Source organism: Cricetulus griseus, chromosome 4 (genome assembly GCF_003668045.3).
Source record: "Cricetulus griseus strain 17A/GY chromosome 4, alternate assembly CriGri-PICRH-1.0, whole genome shotgun sequence".
Classification (NCBI taxonomy): domain Eukaryota; kingdom Metazoa; phylum Chordata; class Mammalia; order Rodentia; family Cricetidae; genus Cricetulus; species Cricetulus griseus.
The window spans coordinates 183226716-183249326 of record NC_048597.1 but is presented as its reverse complement, the minus strand read 5'-3'; the positions used below and the strand labels follow the sequence as shown (position 1 = coordinate 183249326).

Below are 22611 nucleotides of genomic sequence, written 5' to 3'. Positions count from 1 at the left end.
AGCCCAGAGCTGACATTGGCCCTCTTCCCCAATCACTGCTCCAAATCTTATTTTTTGAGTCTCTCCCTGAGCATGGAGCTTAATGACTTGACTGGGTTGGCTGGCGGGTGTGTCCTTGCCTCTCCAGCACTGGAATTTCAGGTGTTTACCTGGCCATTAAAAAAGAAAGGAGAAGAAAGGTGCTTGAATCTTGTCCCAGGACCTCATGATTTCATAGCTTTACCCACTAAGCCTTCTCCCTAGCCCCTTATAGAAAAACCTAAAACAAAAAACATAACAAAACAAAACAAAAGCATGTATGTCTGTGCATGCATGTGTACACGCATGTGTGTGTTGCAAACACATAAGTGTGCAGGAGTAGTCATTTGTGTGTAGTGCAGAGGAGAGTGCCAGGTGTCTTTCTCGATTGTTCTTGCCTTGAACCAGGCTCTCTCAGTGAAATAGAAGCTCGCTGTTTCTACTGGGCTGGTAGGCCAGCGAGCCCCCAGAGGCTGCCCCGAGAGCCCCCAGTACTAGGGATATAGAAATGTGCAGCCATGCCCCACTTTTTTGCTTGGGCGCTGGGGATTCAAACTCAGATCCTCATTCTTACTGAACCATCTCCCAGCCCTCCCCATCCACTGGTTAAATGTAAAGGACTGAGAGCTGTGCCCATTGACAATGAGTCTCCACTTTCCCGTCTGTTTACTTACTTACTGAGTATACATCTGTGAGACACTGTTCATGGGGCAGGAAATGTGCGATATTCCCACTGAGCTTTACCCGATGAGATGCTGCTGCCGCGGGCACAGAGATGTGGTGTGGGATGCAGGGATGTGTGCTGGTCCATGACCCTTGAGTGACCAGGTCAGGATACCAGACACGCTGTAGAGGGTAGGAGCATGGGAAGACCCAAGGATGAGCTCAGTAAAGCTGGAAACTGTATGTGAGTCCCAAAGCTGCTTAGGACTTGAGTGTGAGACCCTAAGACTAACCTACCTAAACTTGTACATCTCTTAAGTGGTGAAGATACTGTCCCATTCTGTTGCTACAAGGGTCTGGCCCAAATGATATAAAGGCGGGACCCTGCCTCCTGTCTGGCATGTAGAGACAATGAGCCTGTCTGAAAAAGCTGCAAGTGTGGTTTGGGGGTACAGAATTGGCCAGCCAGAGGAGCCACTGCTGCAGGGCTTGTGCTGAGCTCTTCCTAGCTGACTGAAGATGCCTGAAGAGAATCAGAAGCTGCCTCAGTAGGTGAGCCCTGGGGAGAGAGTGGGCTTTTCACAGGAGTTGGTACTGATGGTTAAAGTCAGCGGCTGGGGATGTAGCTGAGTTGATGGAGTGCTTGCCTGGCATGCATGAAGCCCTGGGTTCCACCCTCTGCACCCTGTAAACTGTGATGATGGGCAGCTGTAACTCTAACAGCCAGGAGGCAGAGGCAGGAGACTCAAGGTCAGTATTAGCTGTGGAGTCAGTTCCAGACCATCCCGGGCTATATAAGACCAGATGAAAGAAGAAGGGAGGGAGGAAGGATGGGTGGGAGGGGAAAAGAAGGAAGGAAAGTATAGGTCATAATCCAGGTCAGGCCTCATAGTATAGACGGGCACTTTTGCTGGTTATCTGCAGGATGTTCCCTCCCTTGTGAGTCCTGGTGCGGTGTTTAGTGGCAGGGCTCAGGCAGGCACATCCTGCATTTAGACTGCAGGACAGACAGAAATCTGACAGGACTCCAGGTGGTTTAGGAAGTGATTTCGTTTTCATGGGTGTTTGGCTTGAGTGTAGGTTAGGGGTGGTCAACGGGGGTTTTATTTAGTGTCTACACTGACCGGGTGGCAGTGACTGTAGGTGTGCAGTGTTGAGGAAACTTCAGATGCTAGAGATGGCCTTGGAGATTTGGGGCGCTTCTTTGCCCTTTTGCTGTGTTTTGGCCTTGGGCTCCACATAGAAGACTGAGGCACTGATGGTAGGAGCTGCTGTCTACCTAAGACCTCGGCAGTGTGCAGGATGCTGTGAAGAACTCCATTTATTTATTCAGTTGGCAATGCTTATGGCATCTCATCTGTGGACATAGTGTTGTACTTTAGAATCCCTGCCCTCTGCTTTCTTAATTAGTTAATAAATTATTTTGGGATGTTGGTGTTGTATGGTCAAGAGTGGAGCCCTTTGCCTTGTAAGTATTTAAAAGCATGTTATGAACAACACCAGGGATTTTATAGCCATAAATACAATATTCTTTTGTTTTTTTTCCATTTCCAGATCCTAGCTCCTTCATTTAGCATGCACTATATATGACTCAGCTTTCTCATTTTTCATAATAAAGTCTTCTGGCTAGCCTGAGCTTAGAGATAAGAAAACACTCAGGGAGGTAACATATGTATCTGGCTGGAATTTGAGTTCAGTCTCTGAGTTAGAAATAGGTTCCACTTCCTTCTCTCTTCCAGTTGTGCCTTTCTGTTGTTTTAAAAGATGTGTGTGTGTGTGTGTGTGTGTGTGTGTGTGTGTGTGTGTGTGTGTGTACATTTCTGTGAGAATGCCCTGAGGCCAAAAAGAGAGAGTCAGGTCTCCTGGAACTGGCATTACAGATGGTTGTGAGCCACTGTGTGGGTCCTGAGATTCCAACCCAGGTCCTCCAGTGCTCTTAACTGCTGAGCCATCTCTCCAGCCTTCCCTTCTGATTTTTGTTTATTTGTTGTTATTTTTTGATGCAGGCTCTCACATAGCCTGGGTTAGCCTCAAACTTGCTATGTAGCCAAGGCCTTCAGCTTTTGATTTTCTCAGCTCCACCTACCAATGCTAGGGTGACAGGCCTGAGTCACCATCTCTGGGTTTGTGTGGTGCTGGGGACCAAACCCATGGCTCTGTTAGATTAAGTGAACACCCACCCAGTGCTGTGCCTTCCTGCATCTTGGCTCTATTTTTGAAGCTTTTAGAAATCATCTCAAGGGTCACATGTGAATATACCTTAAGTTTTATTTTGAGCATGAAGTCTATATTTTTTCAGAGCCTGAATTCAGGAGGCCTCACTAAGTTTATTACTAAATGTGGGTGTGTATTGAAAGTGTGGCGACATCACATGACCTTTGATATTCTATTCTCAGCTCAGACTTTTTTTTTTGTAAAGATTTATTTTATTTTATGTATGTGGGTGTTTGCCTATTGACCACATGCATACAGTGCTCTGGAAGCCAGAAGAGGGCACTGGATCCTCTGGAACTGGAGTTACAGACAGCTGTGAGCAGCCATGTGGGTGCTGGGAACCGAACTCAGTTCCTTTACAAGCTCAGCAATTACTCTTAACCACTGAGCCATCTCTCTAGCACATAGTCACTGGATTTTAAAATTCTGTTTGAGAACATAAAAATGCCACAAACAGAGAGGTGATCTGTATGCTACCAAGATGGAGAAGTGGATTAGCCAGAGACCCATCCGTGCAGGAAGGTGACAGTGGGCATCCTGAGGGCAGAGGGGACCCTCAAGTCACCATAGCCCATGTATATGTTGTATGGGTTAGTCAAGTGATCCTGATCTTGAGACCCCCCTGGTTGAGTTGCTATGGTCTCCAGCCCTGTTAAAAGGATCCTTCTTGGCCAGGCATGTGGTGGCGCACGCCTTTAATCCCAGCACTCAGGAGGCAGAGGCAGGTGAATCTCTGTGAGTTTGAGGCCAGCCTGGTCTACAGAGCTAATTCCAGGACAGCTAGGGCTGTTACACAGAGAAATCCTGTCCTGAAAAAACCAATAAATAAATAAATAAATAAATAAATAAATAAAAATAAAACCTCACCTTTATTTTCCAGATGGTGTCCTCGGGGAGTTTTAAAGGCTTTCTGGGTGCCAGGAGGCTGCCTTGAGAATCATGGAGCTCTTGTCAGCTTCCTGTCTTTGCAGGAAGCGCCCAGGGGACACAAAGCTTGGTTTAGGGAAGGCATTCTGTCTGATTTGGGGACATGGGATGTAGCTCTGCATATTGTTCATTTTAGGCTTCTAGTGGCTCATTCTATTTTTCAAATTTGATGGTTGTTGTTGTTGTGTGTGTGTATGTACACAGATGCACCTGCTGGAGTGTACATGAGCATACACATGAAGGCCAGCAGTAACCTTGGGTGTTATTCCTCGGGTACCACCCACCTGTTTTTTTTGTTTTTGTTTTTTTTCTTTCCTGACTCCAGGGTCTCTTACTGGCTTGAGAGTGACCTATTCTGGCCAGCAAACTCCAGGGCTCCACTTGCCTCTGCCTCCCCGGCACTGGGAGTACAAGTGTAGGCCATCATCATCATCATGATACCCAGTTTTTTGTTGTTGTTTTAATGTTCTGAATTAATGTTTTGATGAATTCTGAGTGTTGAATTCAGGTCCCCATGCTTGTGTGTCAGGCGCTTTACTGATTGAGCCAACTCTTCAGCCTCCCCTATCGTGCAGGTTCCAGTGTGGATATCCCCCACAAAATCCGGGCTGTGCCATCGGCCCTTGAGGCATGCCCTTCAGGAGTAAGCGTGTTGTCGTTTGATGTTTCTCTTGCTCCTTATTAGCCTGGCAGTGGCTTCCCTCTGACTGAGACAGCCAGAGCATCACACTCTGGGGAAATTACCTTTGCTTCTCGGCTTACTTTTCATTTCCTGGACTGCTCAAAGGTGCCCTGAGACTCACTAGCTTTCCACCTCCCTCCTTGTTGCCATTTTAAATAACTTGTATGGCAAAGCAGAATTATCCACACAAATCAAACTAGTCCCCTGAACCCCAGTGCCAGGCACCACGCTGAATGCTTGGGCATCTTATCTCAGGAAAGGAAGCTGCAATAAAGTTTATGATGGTGTGGCTGGCTTTCCTCTGGTGTGCCTGGCAACGCCATTAGGAGTTAGAGAAGGGAATCTGGGATGCATAAACCAGCCTTCCGTGACAAATCATGCTCCCTGATCATGTGTGATGGCCCAGAGAGAGGACATGTCTCCATCTGGCATGGGTTTTGAGCTCTGCCAAGCGTTGAGTCTTTGTTCCCACACACATACCCATTGATCTCACTAACTAAAGTGATTATCATCACTTAGCAGCCTTTTCAGAAAGCCTTTTTTTCTACTCCAAAACACCACTTTTATTGCCAAAGTGCTACAATGTTGCATACTGGCAATTGATCAGCGTTTACTGCCAAATTATGTAAGCCCTTGGTGGGGCTGCCTGATGGAGCAAATGCCTCTGTGATGAGTATTAGGATCTTACACCAGGCCTGGCGCCCGGAAGTGGAGAACAGCTGTCCTTCGATTCATTCATTCATTAATTCAGTGTTTATGCTTTGATTGGGTAGGAAATCTACATTTGCTTAAGACACTCGGCGGAGAAGTGTCATCATTTTGTCAAGGAAATGTGAATTGTGTCTGGTTCATGAAATTCAGATATGTGGATTGCTTCACCAACCTGGAGCTAGGGTTGAGATAAACCATGTGGCCATATTCAAAAACTGAAATGCAATCAGTGTTGATTGTAGTAACTGTGGCAAAGGACTCTTAAAACCCTAGTTGAGCTTCTCATTAAGTATCTAAAGAAATGTTTTCATTGTAGAGCCAGCATAAGGAGACATTATTGGTGAATAAAAAGAAACCCCATTTAGTAAATAGAAAACACAAAAGATCCCCACTGGATGAACTTGTCTGTACAGATGCTTAAAAAAAAAAAAAAAAAAAAGCCACATGGCTGAGGTATCCTCAAATGGTCAAGTGTTTACTTAGCACCTGGAAGGCCCTGGGTTTGAACCCCAGCCCTTCCTACAAAAGATTTGTAATGGACTTTTAAAAACAGAAAGATAATCCCATGATGCTGCTGAGAAAGGGGGTCAAGATGTGACTGGTGAGTTCAGGAGGTAGAGGCAAGAGGCTCAGAGTTGAAGGTCATTCTTGGATACATAGCAAGTTTGAAACCAGTCTGGGATTCATAAGACCTTGTCTCAAGAAAAAAATAGTAGGGGTGACCAGCCAGATGCCTCAGTCGGTGAAGGTGCTTGCTGTCAAGCCTGATGACCTGAGTTTGAATTCTGGGGTATACATAGCAGAAGCTGAGAACTGACTTCTGTGTGTTGCCTTCTGGTCACGAGCTTACTGTGGCGTGTATGCATCTAATCTGCATATACATACATACATACATACATACATACATACATTCACACACACACATATACAAAATAAATGTGCAAGATTTTAAAGCCAGATGTGCATCTAAAAAGGCAGAGGAAGAGAAGACCAACGATAATCCTTAGTCTTAGCTCTCAACTATTTTCATGGAAAAGTACCTTGTTCTTAATTGCTGGCAACCAGAACACTCTCTTGGTTAAAAATAAATAGCACAAAGTGTGAGGAAACCTACTAAGGAAAAAAAAAATGACAAGAATAGCTGGAAACAAGAGCGGAGCTATGCCAGAGGCCAGGTCATTACACCAGACACTGTCTTCAGGCCAGGGCTGCAGCCAGTGTTGGCAAGCCAGCCATCACACAGGCTCAAGTACACCCAGAAAGAAGTGCAGGTCAGGACAGGGCTCAGCTGTACTGAAGTCTCTTTGCTGTTTAGTGTCTAGCTGTCTTTGAACCCTGAAATTTCCCCCTGATAATCATCTTTGCATAAACAGATGTGATCTAATGTAATACCCTCTTTCCGACCCCCAGCTGGGACAGTGAACCATGGAGCTGTATTTTGGTGAATATCAACACGTGCAGCAGGAATATGGTGTCCACCTGAGACTCGCCAGTGACGAGGCCCAGAAGCCAAGGAATTCCCAGCCCTCAAAGGCAGGCTCCTATGGTGTCAGTATTAGGGTCCAGGGAATTGATGGTCACCCTTACATAGTCCTGAACAACACTGAACGGTGTCTAGCAGGTACACCTTTTCCAGAAAACGGGCCAGCGTTTGCATCTTCAATGATAAATAATCTGTCCTTACATCCAAGCAATGGGACCGTGTTGAAGGAGAACAATCCAGAGGAGCTGCAGCTTCCAGAAAACCCATACCTGCAAACCAGCCCCATAAGAAACCAGAAGCAGCCCCTGCTCCACGAGGGCAGGAATGGAGTTGTAGAACGCAAAGATGGGCCCACAAAACTACCCCACGTGCTCAACTTTCAGAGGCACCCAGAATTGCTGCAACCCTATGACCCTGAAAAGAATGAGGTGACCTCAAAAAAGCATCACCCTCCAGAGAGTCCCTGGCTGAGAAATGCAGTAGAGGAAGGGACCAACTACAAGAAGCCTAGGAATTGCTTCCCCAAACTTTGCGGTTCCCAGCCCAACAGCCCTACTTTGGAAGATGTAGCCAAGACCAACACGATGGCGATTCGTCTCTGCAGCTCTGTGGTCATAGAAGACCCCCAAAAGCAGACCTCAGTGTGCGTGAATGTTCAGAGCTGCGCCAAGGAGGGGGTGGGGGAGGAGACCCTTTCCCCTCCACGGAAATCTCCAACTGCCCCTAGCCCACAGGCTTACTCTGAAACCAAGAAAAGTAGGCCAGATGTACTACCCTTCCGGCGACAAGATTCCGCAGGACCCATTCTGGATGGAGCTCGGTCACGGAGGTCATCTTCGTCATCCACGACTCCCACCTCAGCTACTTCCTTGTACAGATTTTTACTTGATGATCAGGAATGCGCCATCCATGCTGACAATGTCAACCGCCATGAAAACAGAAGGTATATCCCCTTCTTACCAGGAACTGGGCGGGATATTGACACCTGCTCAATTCCTGGTGTGGACCAGTTAATTGAAAAATTTGACCAAAAGCCTGGGCTTCAGAGAAGAGGAAGGTCTGGGAAGAGAAACAGGATCAATCCGGAGGACAGGAAAAGATCTCGAAGCGTAGATAGTGCCTTTCCGTTTGGTCTCCAGGGAAATACAGAATACCTCACAGAGTTCAGCAGGAACCTGGGCAAGTCTAGCGAACACCTCCTCCGGCCATCCCAGGTCTTCCCGCAGAGGTCGCTGGCCCCCGAGCACCGTGGGAAGCACAGTCCAAGCTGCACACTTGCAAGGCTGCAGGGTGCCACACAGGGTGCCCACCCCAAACCTCCCCTGCAGAACAAAGATGGGAAAGTACTGAACAAAGGAAGTCAGGAAAGCGGGGTGGCTTGTGCCTCCTCCCTTCCAGCACAGAATAAAAAAGAGGAAGAAATCAAAATAGCCACTGCCACGTTGATGTTACAGAACCGGGCCGTGGCTGCCACACCTGATTCTGGTGCCAAGAAAATTTCTGTGAAGACTTTTCCTTCCGACACTAATACACAGGTAACACTTGTGTTTTTCCTTTTCAAGGCAGCCTAAGTAATGCGCCCTAGGAATGGATGTGAGGGTCTTGAATCAGCAATAGCACATTTGATGATTTTGTGTGTGTAAGTGTATATTTGCATACATGTGCACATACTTAGGTCTTCCTCTGCCACTCTCCACCTTACTTTGTGAGAGGGGCTCTCTCACTGGACCTGGAGCTCACTGATACAGCCACACTAGCTGCCTGCTCCTTGCCTCCACCTACTCGGTGCAGGGATGATAGATGGTGCAGTGCTTGGGTTTTTCCTGGGTGCTGGGATCGAACTTATTCTCATGCTTTCAGAGCAAGCATTTCACCAACTGAGCCATTTCTCCGGCCCTTGCACATTTCGTTTATTTCATTTATTTAATTTTTTATCTATTTGGTTTTTTTAAGACAGGGTTTCTCTGTGTAGCCCAGGCCGTCCTGGAACTCACTCTACAGACCAGGCTGGCCTTGAACTTAGAGATCTTCCTGCCTTTGCTTCCCAAGTGCTGCGATTAAAAGGGTGCACCACCATGGCCCAGCTGTTGTTATTATTATTATTATTATTATTATTATTATTATTATTATTATCAGATTATGTCCTACTGCCAACTACTGTATAGTTTTCTAGATTATTCTGAGTGCTGCCAGTTCACTTTCTGTAAACTACCCTCAAATAGTACCCTCAGATACCCTCAAATAGTACACAGAGAGACTCCATTTCTCTTCACGTGTCTGACATCTGTTACGTATACAGAATGAATTTTATTGTTTTTTTTTTTTTTTTTTTTCTCCGAGACAGGGTTTCTCTATGGCCTTGGAGGCTGTCCTGGAACTAGCTCTTGTAGACCAGGCTGGTCTCGAACTCACAGAGATCTGCCTGCCTCTGCCTCCCAAGTGCTGGGATTAAAGGCGAGCGCCACCACTGCCCGGCCAGAATGAATTTTAACACACAGGTTCTGAGGTTAGGTTTACATCCATATGCTTTTATTCCTGAAGTTGGGTGGCTAGGTTGGTTTCTGGTCTGAGAAATTAGGTTAATCTTCATTTGGTTAATTGCAAAGTGATAGAGTCTAAGTGGCACATTGAGTGTTTTGATAGTAACAGTTAAAAAAAATAATAACAGTAATAAAACTATGATAAGGCTTGTAAGTTCCAGGCATTATGATATAAATAGCATTGCACCAGCTATGGGAAGCACTGATATTAACCTTCATTTACCACTGAGAAAACCCAGGGGAATGAGAAGTCACTTGCCCAAGGGTCCCAAGCTCATGGAGTTTGGGGTGAGGAGGCTGGAGTGAGGAGTTTGGGGTGAGGAGGCTGGGGTGAGGAGTTTGAGGTGAGGAGGCTGGCCAGATGAATTGATTTTGGAAAGGAGTTGTGTTAGCAGTCTGTGTTTCCAAGTCATTGCCATCTTCCTGGGAGTGCCACCCTCTTGGTCTAATAACACACTGTATTTTGTTCCAGGCCACACCAGATCTATTAAAGGGCCAGCAGGAGCTCACACAACAAACCAATGAGGAGACGGCCAAGCAGATCCTTTACAATTATCTCAAAGAAGGGTACGTGCTTTTCCTTAAAGAACAAAGTCATTGCCATTGCTGACAGGGCTCTTGACTTATATTTGGGGCTTTGTATTTAATCTTTATTTCCTGTTCTCCCCGAGCCAGATAAGGGCTCATCTCTATGGGTGCAGTTTCCTACTAGGTATAGGGGGTAGGGAAGGATGTTCTTTGTAAGTCAGTTAAAAACATATAGGTGTATGTGTGTGTCCATGAGAAATGCCTATGTGTGCATGTATATACAGGTGCATTCAGCATCCATGCTCATGTGGGAGTCAAGAGGTCAAAGTCAGGAATCCTTCTCTATCTCACCTTCCACCTTGATTTATTTATTTATTTATTTATTTATTTATTTATTTATTTTTATTTTATTTTATTTTTTTTTGAGACCACAGAACCTTGGACTCCCAGTTTCAGCTAGCTAGCAAGTTCCTGGGATCTGCCTGTCTCTGCCTCCAAACCCTGGGGCTACACATATGTGCCACTGTGGCCAGCTTTTGTGTGTTCTGGGATCCATACTCAGCAGTTTACTCACCAAGTCATCATCTCCCCTGCATTAAACCAATGTTTTAAAAATAGACCTTTAGGGCTGGCAAGATGGCTCAGAGGTTAAGAGCACTGGCTACTCTTCCAGAGGTCCTGAGTTCAATTCCCAGCAACCACATGGTGTCTCACAACCATCTGTAATGAGGTCGGGTGCCCTCTTCTGGCCTGCAGGGACACATGAAGGCAGAACACTATACATAATCAATAAAGAAACCTTTAAAACAAAACAAAACAAAACAAAAAAAAACAACAACCCTTTACTGTATCAAAACAAGTTCAGGGATGGGGAGGTCTTCCATGCCATGGCAGTCTCCAGCATCCCTTCTTGGAAGCCCCAAATGAAAGTGCCTCCTTTCTCCCAGAGGCCCAGCCCATGATTGTCAAGTACCCAGAAGGCAACTGAGAGCAATGCTTGCCTAGCCTATCTTGGAAACTCGCTTCCAGCCACTTGGGTTCTTCTCCTACATGCCAGCCATGCTGGGACTGTGGAGCAGGAATCTGATGTTTCTGTCACAGTGGTCTTGTAGAGTGGTTAGAAGAAAGCAGAGGCTTCCAAGTCCTATGTGAGTGAAAGTCAGCCACTTGAGACGTGCAGCTGTCCACACTGGGTGTTTGTGGGCTGTGACTTCCGATTCACTTGTCAGCCTGACAGAACTGGCAAAGTGGCTTCAAAACACAACACAGGGGCTTAAAACTCACCACAGAACTTCTAATACTGCCTGTGAGGGGCTTCACCCTGTAAAATTAAGGTGGAAGATTGTGGTTTTTAAAATTCTTTTCCTTCCTTCCACCCCCTCCTTTCCCTTCTCTGAGCTTTCTCTCTCTCCCTCCCCCGTTTCTTCTCTTTCTTTCCCACTTGATTTGTTGAGAGACAAGTGAGACCGAAGTTAATAGTAGGTGCCTGTTTAAGGAATTTTATTTTAAATCCCCTAATTGCCAGGGGTGTGGTAAAATGATCTGATTATCCATGGAAGTGGAGACAAAGGGCTGCTGTTGCATAGTCTTGGCATCGGGGCTTCTTTATCTTAAACAGAAGCTAAATAAGTTAAAAATCCTCGAACATCTTAGTAGCTTGAGGTTTAAAAGTGAGAGTGAGAAAGGGAGAGAGAGAGAGAGAGAGAGAGAGAGAGAGAGAGAGAGAGAGAGAGAGAGAGTTTCCCTTTGAGAGAAATAATATGAACATTGGGTCCAGCAATGGCTTACAGTATTTTCACTGAGCTTGATTTAGATTATGCTTAGTCTGTCACTAGCAGATATTTGGGAATGAACGTCCTTCTCTGAGATTGAGTGGTAATGTCCTTCCATCTTGCCCATCAAGCACTGGTTTTGTCTTTGTGAACAAGCCTTAGTTTACTCAGACCGCTTGCAGCTTATCTTCAGGAGCCTTCTCTGTGAGTGTACAGGCACGTAGGACATCTTGAGGCTGACAGCTTTGTCCCTTAATGTTTTCTCTGCTGCTGTTGCAGAAGCACAGACAATGAGGATGCCACCAAAAGGAAAGTCAACCTGGTCTTTGAGAAAATCCAGACTTTAAAGTCTCGAGCAGCAGGGAGTGCGCAAGGCAATAATCAAGTAAGTTGTAGTTTTTGTGTTCTGTGGAGTGTGTTTAATGTGAAATGTGGAGAGGGACTGGTTTCTTCAGCTGCTGTTGACAGTAGTAAGTGGGACACCCCCTCAAGGAGCAAGCAGTGCCTCAGATGGCCAGTCTGGCTTTAAACACAGCTTAAATATCCTAACCCAAAATACCCTAAAACCCAAACTTCTTGAGCGTTGACCCAGTATATATGGAAAATTCAACACTTGACCACACACAGGGACACAAATACAACTTCTTTTCATGCAGAAACCTGTTAAAACCATTGTATCAAATCCCTTCTGGGCTCTGTGTATTAGAAATGTATGCCATTTAAATGAATTTTATATTTCTACTTGTGTTCATAAAATATCTCATTATTCATGCAGATATTCCAATCCCAAAATAACCCCAAATCTGAAATATTTTTAAAGCCAACCATCTTGTCATGAGCAGACAAGAAACACAGAGAATATTTTTATGCATCAGCTAAATGATCAGCTAGAAGAGCTCTAGCATTCAGCATGCCTGTGACTATGTTGTGAGTGTGAGAATGGTGGTGGAGTGTGTGTGTGTGTGTGTGTGTGTGTGTGTGTGTGTGTGATACAGGGCCGTGATTCTGACGTGGGAACTTAAAACTACAACTTGCTTATACACAGCTTTCAGGAGCTGTACCTAATTTTTCGTTTTGTTAAAAAAATTGTTGGCAGCCAGGCTGTGGTGGCGCATGCCTTTAATCCCTGCACTTGGGAGGCAGAGGCAGGTGGATCTCTATGAGTTCCAGGTCAGCCTGGTCTACAAAGCTACATAGAGAAAACCTGTCTCAAAAAAGCAAAATAACAAAAGAAAATTTATTGGCAATTTCATATACACATATAATGAATTTTAGTTGTTTTTCTCACCAAGTCCTCCTCTCTGAAAGTGCTTGTTTGGAGGCAGGGTCTCACTGTGTAGACCAGTCTGGCCCCAGACTCACAGGTCCGTCTTCTTACACCTCCAGATTGTACGGAATCAAATCTCTCATATTTCTTAATGTTAACTTAATATTTTTTTGATAAAGCTTTTAAATTTAAATCACATCTGCTATTCTTGCCTTCTGCTTACTGGCATGTTCTGGGAAGGACGTAGCCTTTGGACTTGACATTAAGATTGTCATTATGGATTATGGACTTGGAGCAGTCGTCGGCAACTGGGGAAGTGTGTCCCTTCTGCAAATAAGATGTCTAAGGTCAAAGCGTTCTTTGTAGGAAGGCAGGAGGCAGGATAGTCTAGGTTACAAGAATGGCACATACGGTGTTAAGAATTGTAAGAGCTGGGTGGTAGTGGCACACTCCCAGCACTCATGAGGCAGAGGCAGGCAGATCTCTGAGTTCGAGACCAGCCTGGTCTACAAGAGCTAGTTCCAAGACAGCCTCTAAAGCCACAGAGAAACCCTGTCTCAGGAAACCAAAAAAAAAAAAAAAAAAAAAAAAAAAAAAGAAAAAAAAAAAAAAGATTTGTAAGTTTGCCATGTTTATGTTTCTTGAAGTAATTTTATGTAGTTGCTACACAAAACCAGGACATGGGGAGAGCTAGATAGGACATTTCCCCTCTAGGCTACCTGAAAGGCATTTTTATTTTCTTTTGAGACAGGATCTCATGTAGCTAAAGCTGGCCTTGAACTTGTGATTCTCTTGCTCATGAGTGCTGGGATTACAGGTGTGCACTACCACACCCATTTGTGCAGTGCTGGGGATGGAACCCAGGGCTTCATGTGTGTCTGGCAAGTGCTCTCAGACAGACACAGATGCTGTTGTATTGTACGACAATACAAAGCTTTTGCTGCTTTTAGAGAGAGGTAAGATTAGAGAGAGACTAGTTAAGAAGCCCTGCTGACTTGAGGAAGACAGGATGAGATCTCTGGCACCACACACCGTGTCCCCCTCTCTTTCTTATGTTCTAAATTTGATCCTTTGCTGGCAAAGTTTTGGACTTTTATCTTTTGCGAGTATGTTCAGTGATTCCCTAGGGGGGAATGTTAGAGTCTTTTCTTTATGGACTGAGACCATCGTGGAAACTGCAAAGCGGATAGAGTTTTGTTTATTTCTTTCCTTTCCTTTCTCCTCCCTGCCATCTTCCCTGGTTCCCTCCTTCTCCTTTTGTATGTGATTTGTCCTGCTGGGTTGGATTTAGGTGCTGAGATGGATGCCCTCATTGCACTGGAAGACTTGACACTTCTGTGCTTTTGCAGTGGGGATCTCGTCCTGGTACCCACAGTCTGTGAGACGGGCCTCTTCCAGGTTTATGATACACAACCCACACCTGGATCAGCGACTTGTGAGCCTTGACTCTGCCTCTTATAGCTTAGATTTCTGCTTTTATCGCTTCACCCCACCACTTAACCTGTAGGATTTTAGCCAAGTTCTCTGGAGAGCTTCATCCTGTTATCACGTCTACGGTAGGAAAGAAACAAGAGCCCTTGATATTCACACTCAGATCAGACGCCATACCTTCTAACTGTTTAATCTGGCCCCTCTTCTTGGTGGGAACACAAGGACTAAAAGGAGAAAGCCAATTTGGCCCAAGTGTGTTTATTTGCACTTGCAGACAGGCCTGTGCTGAGGGTGGGGGTGAAAGTCTGCCTGGCATTCGGGAGTATTATCCCCCAGAGAGAGGGAGGTTTGGAGATGGAAGGTCTGGCTGCGCAGACACACAGGTTCCTGGAGAATGTCCCACAACAGGTGTTTTCTTCAACAGATCCTTTTGTACTGGTTTATTGGGGTGGAATTTAGTAAATTTCAAGAATCATAACTGTGTAATTCTCTGTATTTTTATCACAGATTTGTATCTGTGCAAATCCTACTCAGATCACAGACAGGGTACTACTGCCTTCACCCAGAAGTTTCCTGAATGTTCTTTCCCTGTCAGTCACATCCCCTCTTTCTTGAGGTAATGTGACACCTATCACCTAGATTAGTTTTAATTAAATTTCATATAAATAGTCACCTGGTTACTGTCTGTCTGGCTTTATTTCTTCAATATTGTGTCAGTGAAGTTCATTAATGTTGCACTTACTATTTTTTTATTACATATTGGTGTGTGTGTGTGTGTGTGTGTGTGTGTGTGTGTGTGTGTACTAGTGTATTCCTGGTGAATATTTCTGGCCTGGGACTCTTAACATAAAGCTACAGTAGACATTGAACAGTATTGTTCACACACAATTTTTTTTTTCTTTTTTCAAAACAGGGTTTCTCTGTGTAGCTTTGGAGCCTATCCTGGCACTCACTCTGGAGACCAGGCTGGCCTCGAACTCACAGAGATCCACCTGCCTCTGCCTCCCAAGTGCTGGGATTAAAGGTGTGTGCCACACAATTTTTAATGAACACACACTCATTCCTCTGGTATATAATAAGTAGTAATGAGCTTCCAGGTCGTAAATTAAGCAGAAGTTTTGCTGTGCATACAGGTTTCAGGAAGTGGTAGAACAATTGATGTTCTTACCAGTGGTGCACATGAGGCCCCGATAGTAGGCGTCTGTTTTGTTCCATGGATTCTATGTCTCTAACGCCGCATCAGTTCTTTACAGATCTGCACTGTACCTTTAGGCTCTCAGATCTGGTAATGTCTGCCTTCCGACTTTATCCCTTTCTTCTTTTCTTTAAGTTGGATATTCTAAGTCTCTCACCCTTCCATACAAAAGCTAGATTTTCCAGATGTGGGGATGAGGTGGGCAGAGCTGGAGAGATAGCCCAAGAGTTAAGAGTGGGCTCTTGTAGAGGACCTGAGCTTCGTTCTTAGCACCCATGTCATGTGGTTCACCCTGTAACTCCACCTGCAGTGAACCAGACACCTCTGGCCTCTGTAAGCATCAGCACACACTTGCACACATGTGCATCATACACGTATATACACTAATTCAAATCATAACAGTAGCTCTAAGAAAAGGCAAGGAGAGGGGAGAGAGAGCAAGGACTTTTGTCCGGGGCTAACACTGGATGTGCGTGTCACTTTGTTCAGGTTGCCAGTCTTCATGTGTCTGGTCCCCTGCATAAGGACGGGCCTTCTCGTGTTTGTGTTCTCTACTTTTCCCGTATCCCACACGTCTTCCATTTTGGTTTGTTCACTTCCCAGTTGCTTCCACCCCTTTTGTGCTTCTATGTTTCCTGCCTAGGGCTGTGTTCTTCTGTCTCGGGGAACTGTTCTGTTCTGCCGTGCTGTCTTTTCTGCTGGCGGTGGGCTCTCTCAGTGTTTGCTCAGACTGGCCTTTGTCCACTCTGGTGCTGGAGGCTCTTTAGTTCAGGGAGCATTGTTTTATCTGATCACTTCAGAGATACACTTGTCTCCTGCTCCCCTGGAAGGCAGGCAGCATTCTTAAGCGACACACGTTTTCTCTGTAGCTGCTTTGAATATTTGATCTTCCATTGTTTTAGAAGCTTGAGTGTAATGTGGTTTTATTGTGTTTAACCTGAATTCTTGACTTCATACTTTTTCTGGCACTCATCAGATCTGAAACACCCTGTTCATTTGTTTTGAATATTTCTTTCACATTTTGTTCTTCTTATATTCCAGTTACATGTATTTTACTTTTTAAAAATGCTCTCCCTTATTCTGTGTGTGTCTGTTTGTGTGTCTATGTGAGTATGTGTGTGTGTGTGTGTATGGTTTCATTTGTCATATCATATACTCTGGATATTTTCTCCCCCCCCCTCTCTCTCTCTCTCTCTCTCTCTCTCTCTCTCTCTCATCTTTTTGTAACAGCTCTTGCTGTCCTGGAACTCACTCTGTAGACCAGGCTGGCCTCAGATTCACTGGGATCTGCCTTCCTCTGCCTCCTGAGTACTGGGATTAATGGTGTGGGCTTTTCTCTTAATGTTTCAAATTTATTAATTTTGTTGGCTGTCTCTATCTCTTTTAAGGTTAAAGGTTTGTCTTTTGAATGTCCTGAAAACACCCTCATCATTCTTTGAAAATGCTATTTTTCTTTTCATATGTGTGTTTGTGGCATGCGTGTGCACCTGAGTGAATGTGGGGGAGGCCTGAAGTTACAGAGAATCTTCCCGGAGCCTTCAACCATAATGTAACGGGCAAGTCTCTTATCAAACCGGGAACTCACTGATTCGGCTCATTTTACTAGGTAGCTTGTTCCAGGCATCTTGCCGCTTTCCCAGGCTGGGATCACGGTGAGCTACCACACTGACCCACCTATGTTCGTTCTGGGGATCTATACTTGGGCCCTCTTGCTTGCCCAGGCAATCATTACCTGTGAGCCATCTCCCTAGGGCCCTAGGGACCACCAGTCTTTTAAGAACCACCTAATAAGTTCTTCAATTTCAGATATCGTGTTGCTCTTTGACCATGTTTCTAGATTCTAACTGCCACTGGGGAACCATCAGTTTCTTCCCTGCTGCTTTAACCATCCAGGATTTTCTAATTGTATGCTGGGTAGTGGATGACAACTTACACGTGTACTGGATTGTCTTGTCTTCCACCAAAGGGAGCTGAATCCAATGTGGGTCACCTTCATTCTACAGGTGCTGTTGTTTTTGTCTCTGCTGAGGGGGGTCTCATTAGGTTTTCACCTTCACTCCCAGGGCAGGACCTACATTCCCTTCTTAGAGTCCAAATGAATACGAAGATGTCAACCAAGCTTAGTCTACTGTGACTAGTTAGGACTCTAGTGTCTCCCCAGCTCAGCACTATCTGTGGCATTCAGTCGGCTTCTTTGCCTTTTAGATACTCTTTTTTTGATGAACTTTTGGAATCTTGCTTTGCTTACAATACAGCTCAGGAATAATTTCAGAAACCAAAGGGCCATTTTTTTATATAGTTTTTTTTTTAATAGCTTTTCCTGTGGTGTTCTTACCTCCTAATATTCTTATCCTAAGATTGGTCTTTTGCTTATGGTATCTAATTTTCTAGATGGTTTCTTAATTCAACATGAGTTGCTCATCCCTTTTGTTGGGGCTCTTTTTCCTCCTGAACTGAAGTAATAAATTACTCTTGTTGGTTTTGTTTTGTGGTGATGGGGATTGAGCACTGGGCCTCACGTATGCTAGGCAGTTACATGTAGTCCTGAGTTACACCCCCAGCCTGATAAGCTATATGTATTTAAAGGTATTTTAAACTTAGAGCAGAATTGAGTAGAAAGGACAGATATTTCCCTTACCCTACTGTGATCCTCTAGTCCATTCATTAATGTGGGTAGATACTGACACACGATCAGCATCTAAATCCCACGGTTCACTCTCGAATTTGCTCTTGGTAGTATGCATTGTATTGGTGGGTGGGGATGGTGTGTGTGTGTGTGTGTGTGTGTGTGTGTGTGCACATGCACATAGAGGCCAGAGGTCAACATTGGATGCTTCCTCAGTTACTCTCCACCTTTTTTTTTTTTTCCCTCAAATTCCATTACTGGGAAGGCAGAGAAAGGAAGATCCCAAGGCTCACTGGCCATCGGGCCTGCCCTATTTAGCCAGTCCCAGGCTGGGGAGAGATCATGGTTTTTGTCTTTTTTTTTTTTTTTTTTTTTTTTTTTGTGCCTCAGAAACAACACCTGAGGTTGTCTGGGCTCCCACATGCACTCACAAGCAGGTAGAAACATGTTCTAAATTCAGTACCTTAATATTTCATAATATGTTTGAAAGAGGTCCAGTAAATCTACCACCTTTCTCAAGTGTGAGTCATGTCAGAAATCTGGTGTAATAGTCCCTGGACTTAGGTGAAAGATGTAAAGTAAATTCTGAGGGAGCATCACCGTTATCTCTGGGGGAGGGTTCTGCATGACTGAGGCTTTCGATGGTCAGTGCTGTGTGGCATCCATCACATCCCGATGTTACCCTGGGGGAGGACAATTCAAGCAAAGCATTCCAAGCATTTAGCTGAGGATATCTTTGTAATTAATTGCAGGCTTCGAATTTTTCCTCTGAAGTCAAAGACCTATTGGAGCAGAAGAACAAGTTGATCTTAGAAGTGTCTGAACTACAGAGGCAGCTACAACTGGAGGTGAAGGTATTAGGCTCTTACATTTTTCCCATTTCTGTTTTGGTTGATAAAGGATTTTTAGAACATATTGGGATGTCCAGGTGAGGTGAAAATCAAAGAAAAAATCACACCCCTCCAAAGAAACATTCCTGTCATCCCTGAGCACATTCCTTTGAATTTGGTGGCTGTTAGCCAAAGAATTTTTTAAAGCAACTGGAGCACACAGAAACTGTTTTCTTTGAGCAATTGAAATACTGTTGGAGACAGGCAGACCAACGGGAATTAAGTGTATTACTCCTGTGAAAAGCACTAAATGGAAATAATAGATACAGCTAGATGAGGTCTATCGGTGTTTGCATTTTTCTTTTAAAAGTGTTCAATTCACTAAACATGAATATTTCATATTCTTTCTGGAACTTCTGAACCTTAATTACATGATTTGATTAAGTTGTTTAATAATAAAGGAACAGTGCATGGGGTCCATTAGTGTTCACAAAGGGCCTTCTGGGCTGGGTATGTAGCTCATTTGGTAAAGTGCTTGCTCAGTACACTTGAAAACCTGGGTTCCAGCCCCAGCCCCTCATAACCCAGGCATGGTAGTGCACGCCTGTCTTGCCAACACTTGGGAGGTGAAGGCAGGAAGATCAGGAGTTCAAGATCATCCTTGGCTACATAGCCAGTTTGCTGTTAGCCTGGGCTTCGTGAGACCCTGTCACAGACGGACAGACAGACAGATACAGAGAATGGTGTTGGCGTTTCAGTGTTGATAGACAACAGAAGTATTTTAAAATCATACCGATTCCTATTAGAACCATCAGAACATTAAGGAGGAGAGAGAGAGAATGCGAGAGGATTTAGAAGAGCTACGAGGCCGGCACCAGAGCCAAATGGAAGAGACGGCCACCCTGCAGCGACGGCTGGAGGAAAGTGAAGGCGAGCTGCGGAAGAACTTGGAAGAGTGAGTACCCGGCTGGAGCCCTTGCCCTTCCTGACTTCTTGGGTCATATGCTACTAGAACCTTCTGTGCTTTTCACACCTCCTAGCCCTGCAAGTGTTTATCAAGGCCACTCACCTTCCTTTCCTCCCCCCCCTTACAAAATTGTATAGGCGAAGCTATAGCAGGGAGGTTAATAATTATTAAAACACTTTGTGTATCTTGATTGTGGCTTACAAAGCTTCAGCCCTAACAGGGCATCTTCTGGCAGGTGAGTGAGAAGCAAGGGCCCCTGAGGGGTGATATGTAATGACTAAGGTTTCTACTGGGAACCTCCAGCGTGATATCTAACTGACGACTAAGGTTTCCAGACGCCTGGGTCCAGCCTCCAAAGTGCATTAGCCTGTGGGTTCACAGTCTCCTAGCCTGAGCACTCCAGAATGGGTTGGTCTCTGTGATACATACTCACACTTCTGCAAAGCCTGTAGAGAGGAAAAGTAACTCCAAGGCCTCACCTGCCTTATCATCCTGTGAAACTTGGTGGCCAAGGAATCTAAAAATCAAGGTCTGGTTCCCTGTTTGGAAACAGCTTTGCAAACACACCCAGAGATGTATTTTTCTAATAGCCTAGTTGCTTGTCAGTTTAGTTGAGCTGACAATCAAGATTGACCATAGACATTAACTTGATGGGTCTCTTCTTGCATAGTATTGGCTGGTTCTCCTTGATTTCAGGCATTTCTTCATATTCTGTGTCCAAATTCTAGTACTTCATGGTCTCTTTCTGGTAGAAAATGTCCCTGCAAATCTGTCCCATTTTGTTGCTTTGAGTTCTCATCTAACATCTTGGCCACATTAGACTATAGTGCTGAGGAGGCTTCTTGGAGCTACAGGGGTCCATGTGACAGCCTGAAAGTGAGGACTGTGAATCCCAGGGTTCTCTGATGGACCTCTCCCTGACCCATTAGGCTGTTCCAGGTGAAAATGGAGAGGGAACAGCACCAGACAGAGATTCGAGACCTACAGGATCAACTGTCGGAAATGCACGATGAACTGGACAGTACCAAGCAGTCCGAGGACAGGGAGAAAGGAGCCTTGATCGAGGTAAGGGACTGGGGGCCAGGTGTCACCCCACCTGCCTGGGAGGATGGGGATTCGGGAGCTGAATGCTACAAGCTGCTTTCTGTTGTGTGTGTTCCGTGAGTTCGTCATTGTCTTAGGAAAGCTTTCAACCATTATGCACAACAGCAAGAATAGCATGACAGGGAATGGAGAGATAGATGGCTCAGTTGATAAAGTGTTGACTGGGCAAACATGAGGAACTGAGGTTAATCCCCAGAACCCATATAAAAAAAAGAATAGCTCGACTTGTAATCCTAGTGCAGGAGCAGTAAAGGTGGACAGATCCCAGGGGTGTGCTGGCTGGCAGCCTAGCCTATTCAGTGAGCCCCTGGCCCAAAGACCCTGTGTCACAAAACAAGATAGATGGGGTCTGAGGAATGGTATCAGAGGTGACTTCTGGCCTGTGTCTCCCACACTTACACATGCTCACATACATTCTCTCACACACTCTTATACACATATAAACACACACTCTCAGATGGTCTCACACACACTTACATGCCCACACATGTAAATACACACTCACATACTTTTATAGATACACACATGCTCACACTCATATACTCACACACTCACACATAGAAACTAGTATATCAGCATCCATTCATTCTCAACACAGATAGAGGAGTTGTCAGTGTTTTGTCATATTCCCACATTAATTTTTCTGCTCATCTATTCATCTTTTTTGCGTGTCTGAACTATTCTGAAGTAAATTACAGGTAAGATTGTATTTTCCTTTTTTCAGGGAACTTTCTGACATAGTTACAATGTCTTTATAGTAAGTAACACGTTTACGGTTTTTATAATATACATACAATGAGTATGAATTCTCAGCTCTTACTGTCTGTGAGTCTGTTTACAATTGATGTAGTGAGTTAAAGACCAGCCTGGGATACATGAGCCCCTCCCTAAAACAAAATTTTTCCTAAGGATAAATTCCCAGAAATGATGTCAGTGGAAAACTTATACTTTCAGAGGCATTTCACCCTGAAGCCCAGAGGACAGAAGATGTTCATGTAGTCTGTGTTCCCATGCCCTGGGTTGTAGTCTGTGCTGCCATGCACTGAACTGTCTCCATCCATCCTATCCATCCTCTATTCTCTCTGTCCATTCTGCCTTGCTCTAGCTTTCCATACTTCCCTTCAACACAGTCACATGTTGTCTGTCATCTTTGCTTCTTCCCCGTTTCATGTGCAGCCTACTTCTGAATGACAGAGCAAAAGAATAATTTTCCGGATTTAAATTAGTTTTGGAAAGTTACCATATTTTTCTAAAGTGAAGTAATTCTAAGATGACCTGTGTGTTATTTTATCTTTTTTTTTTTTTTTTTTGAGGTAGGGTCTCATGTAGCTCAGACTGGACTTCAGACTAGTTATGTGGCTGAGGATGACCTTGTGCTTCTGGTCTTCCTGTCTCCATCTCTCAAGTGCAGGATTGCTGGTGGGTCCCTCCACTCCCAGTTTATGCTGTGTAGAGGACTAGGCCCTGGGCTTCATGCACACTAGATAAGCACTCTACCAACTGAGCCACACCCTCAGCCCAGGTCTTTAACTCTTTAAGCACAAGCTATTGACTGTTTGTACTGAACTTGATTTAGTGATAGGTTTGTAGGTTTGTTTGTATTGCTGGGGGATGAAGACAAGGACTTTGGCTTTGGTGATGTGTGTTCAGACC

General features: G+C 44.8%; 1 protein-coding gene across 1 annotated transcript in view; it reads left to right on the top strand.

Moving 5' to 3' along the window:
- Nucleotides 1-6640: 6640 nt before the first annotated feature.
- The window catches only part of Cgnl1 (cingulin like 1), a 102721-nt gene continuing 86750 nt past the window's right edge, over nt 6641-22611 (top strand). Inside the window, exons 1-6 of the mRNA XM_035443795.1 lie at nt 6641-8233; nt 9711-9805; nt 11818-11923; nt 18810-18911; nt 19694-19842; nt 20784-20919. Of these exons, the coding sequence (XP_035299686.1) occupies nt 6641-8233; nt 9711-9805; nt 11818-11923; nt 18810-18911; nt 19694-19842; nt 20784-20919 (2181 nt within the window). The remainder of the gene's footprint in view (nt 8234-9710; nt 9806-11817; nt 11924-18809; nt 18912-19693; nt 19843-20783; nt 20920-22611) is intronic.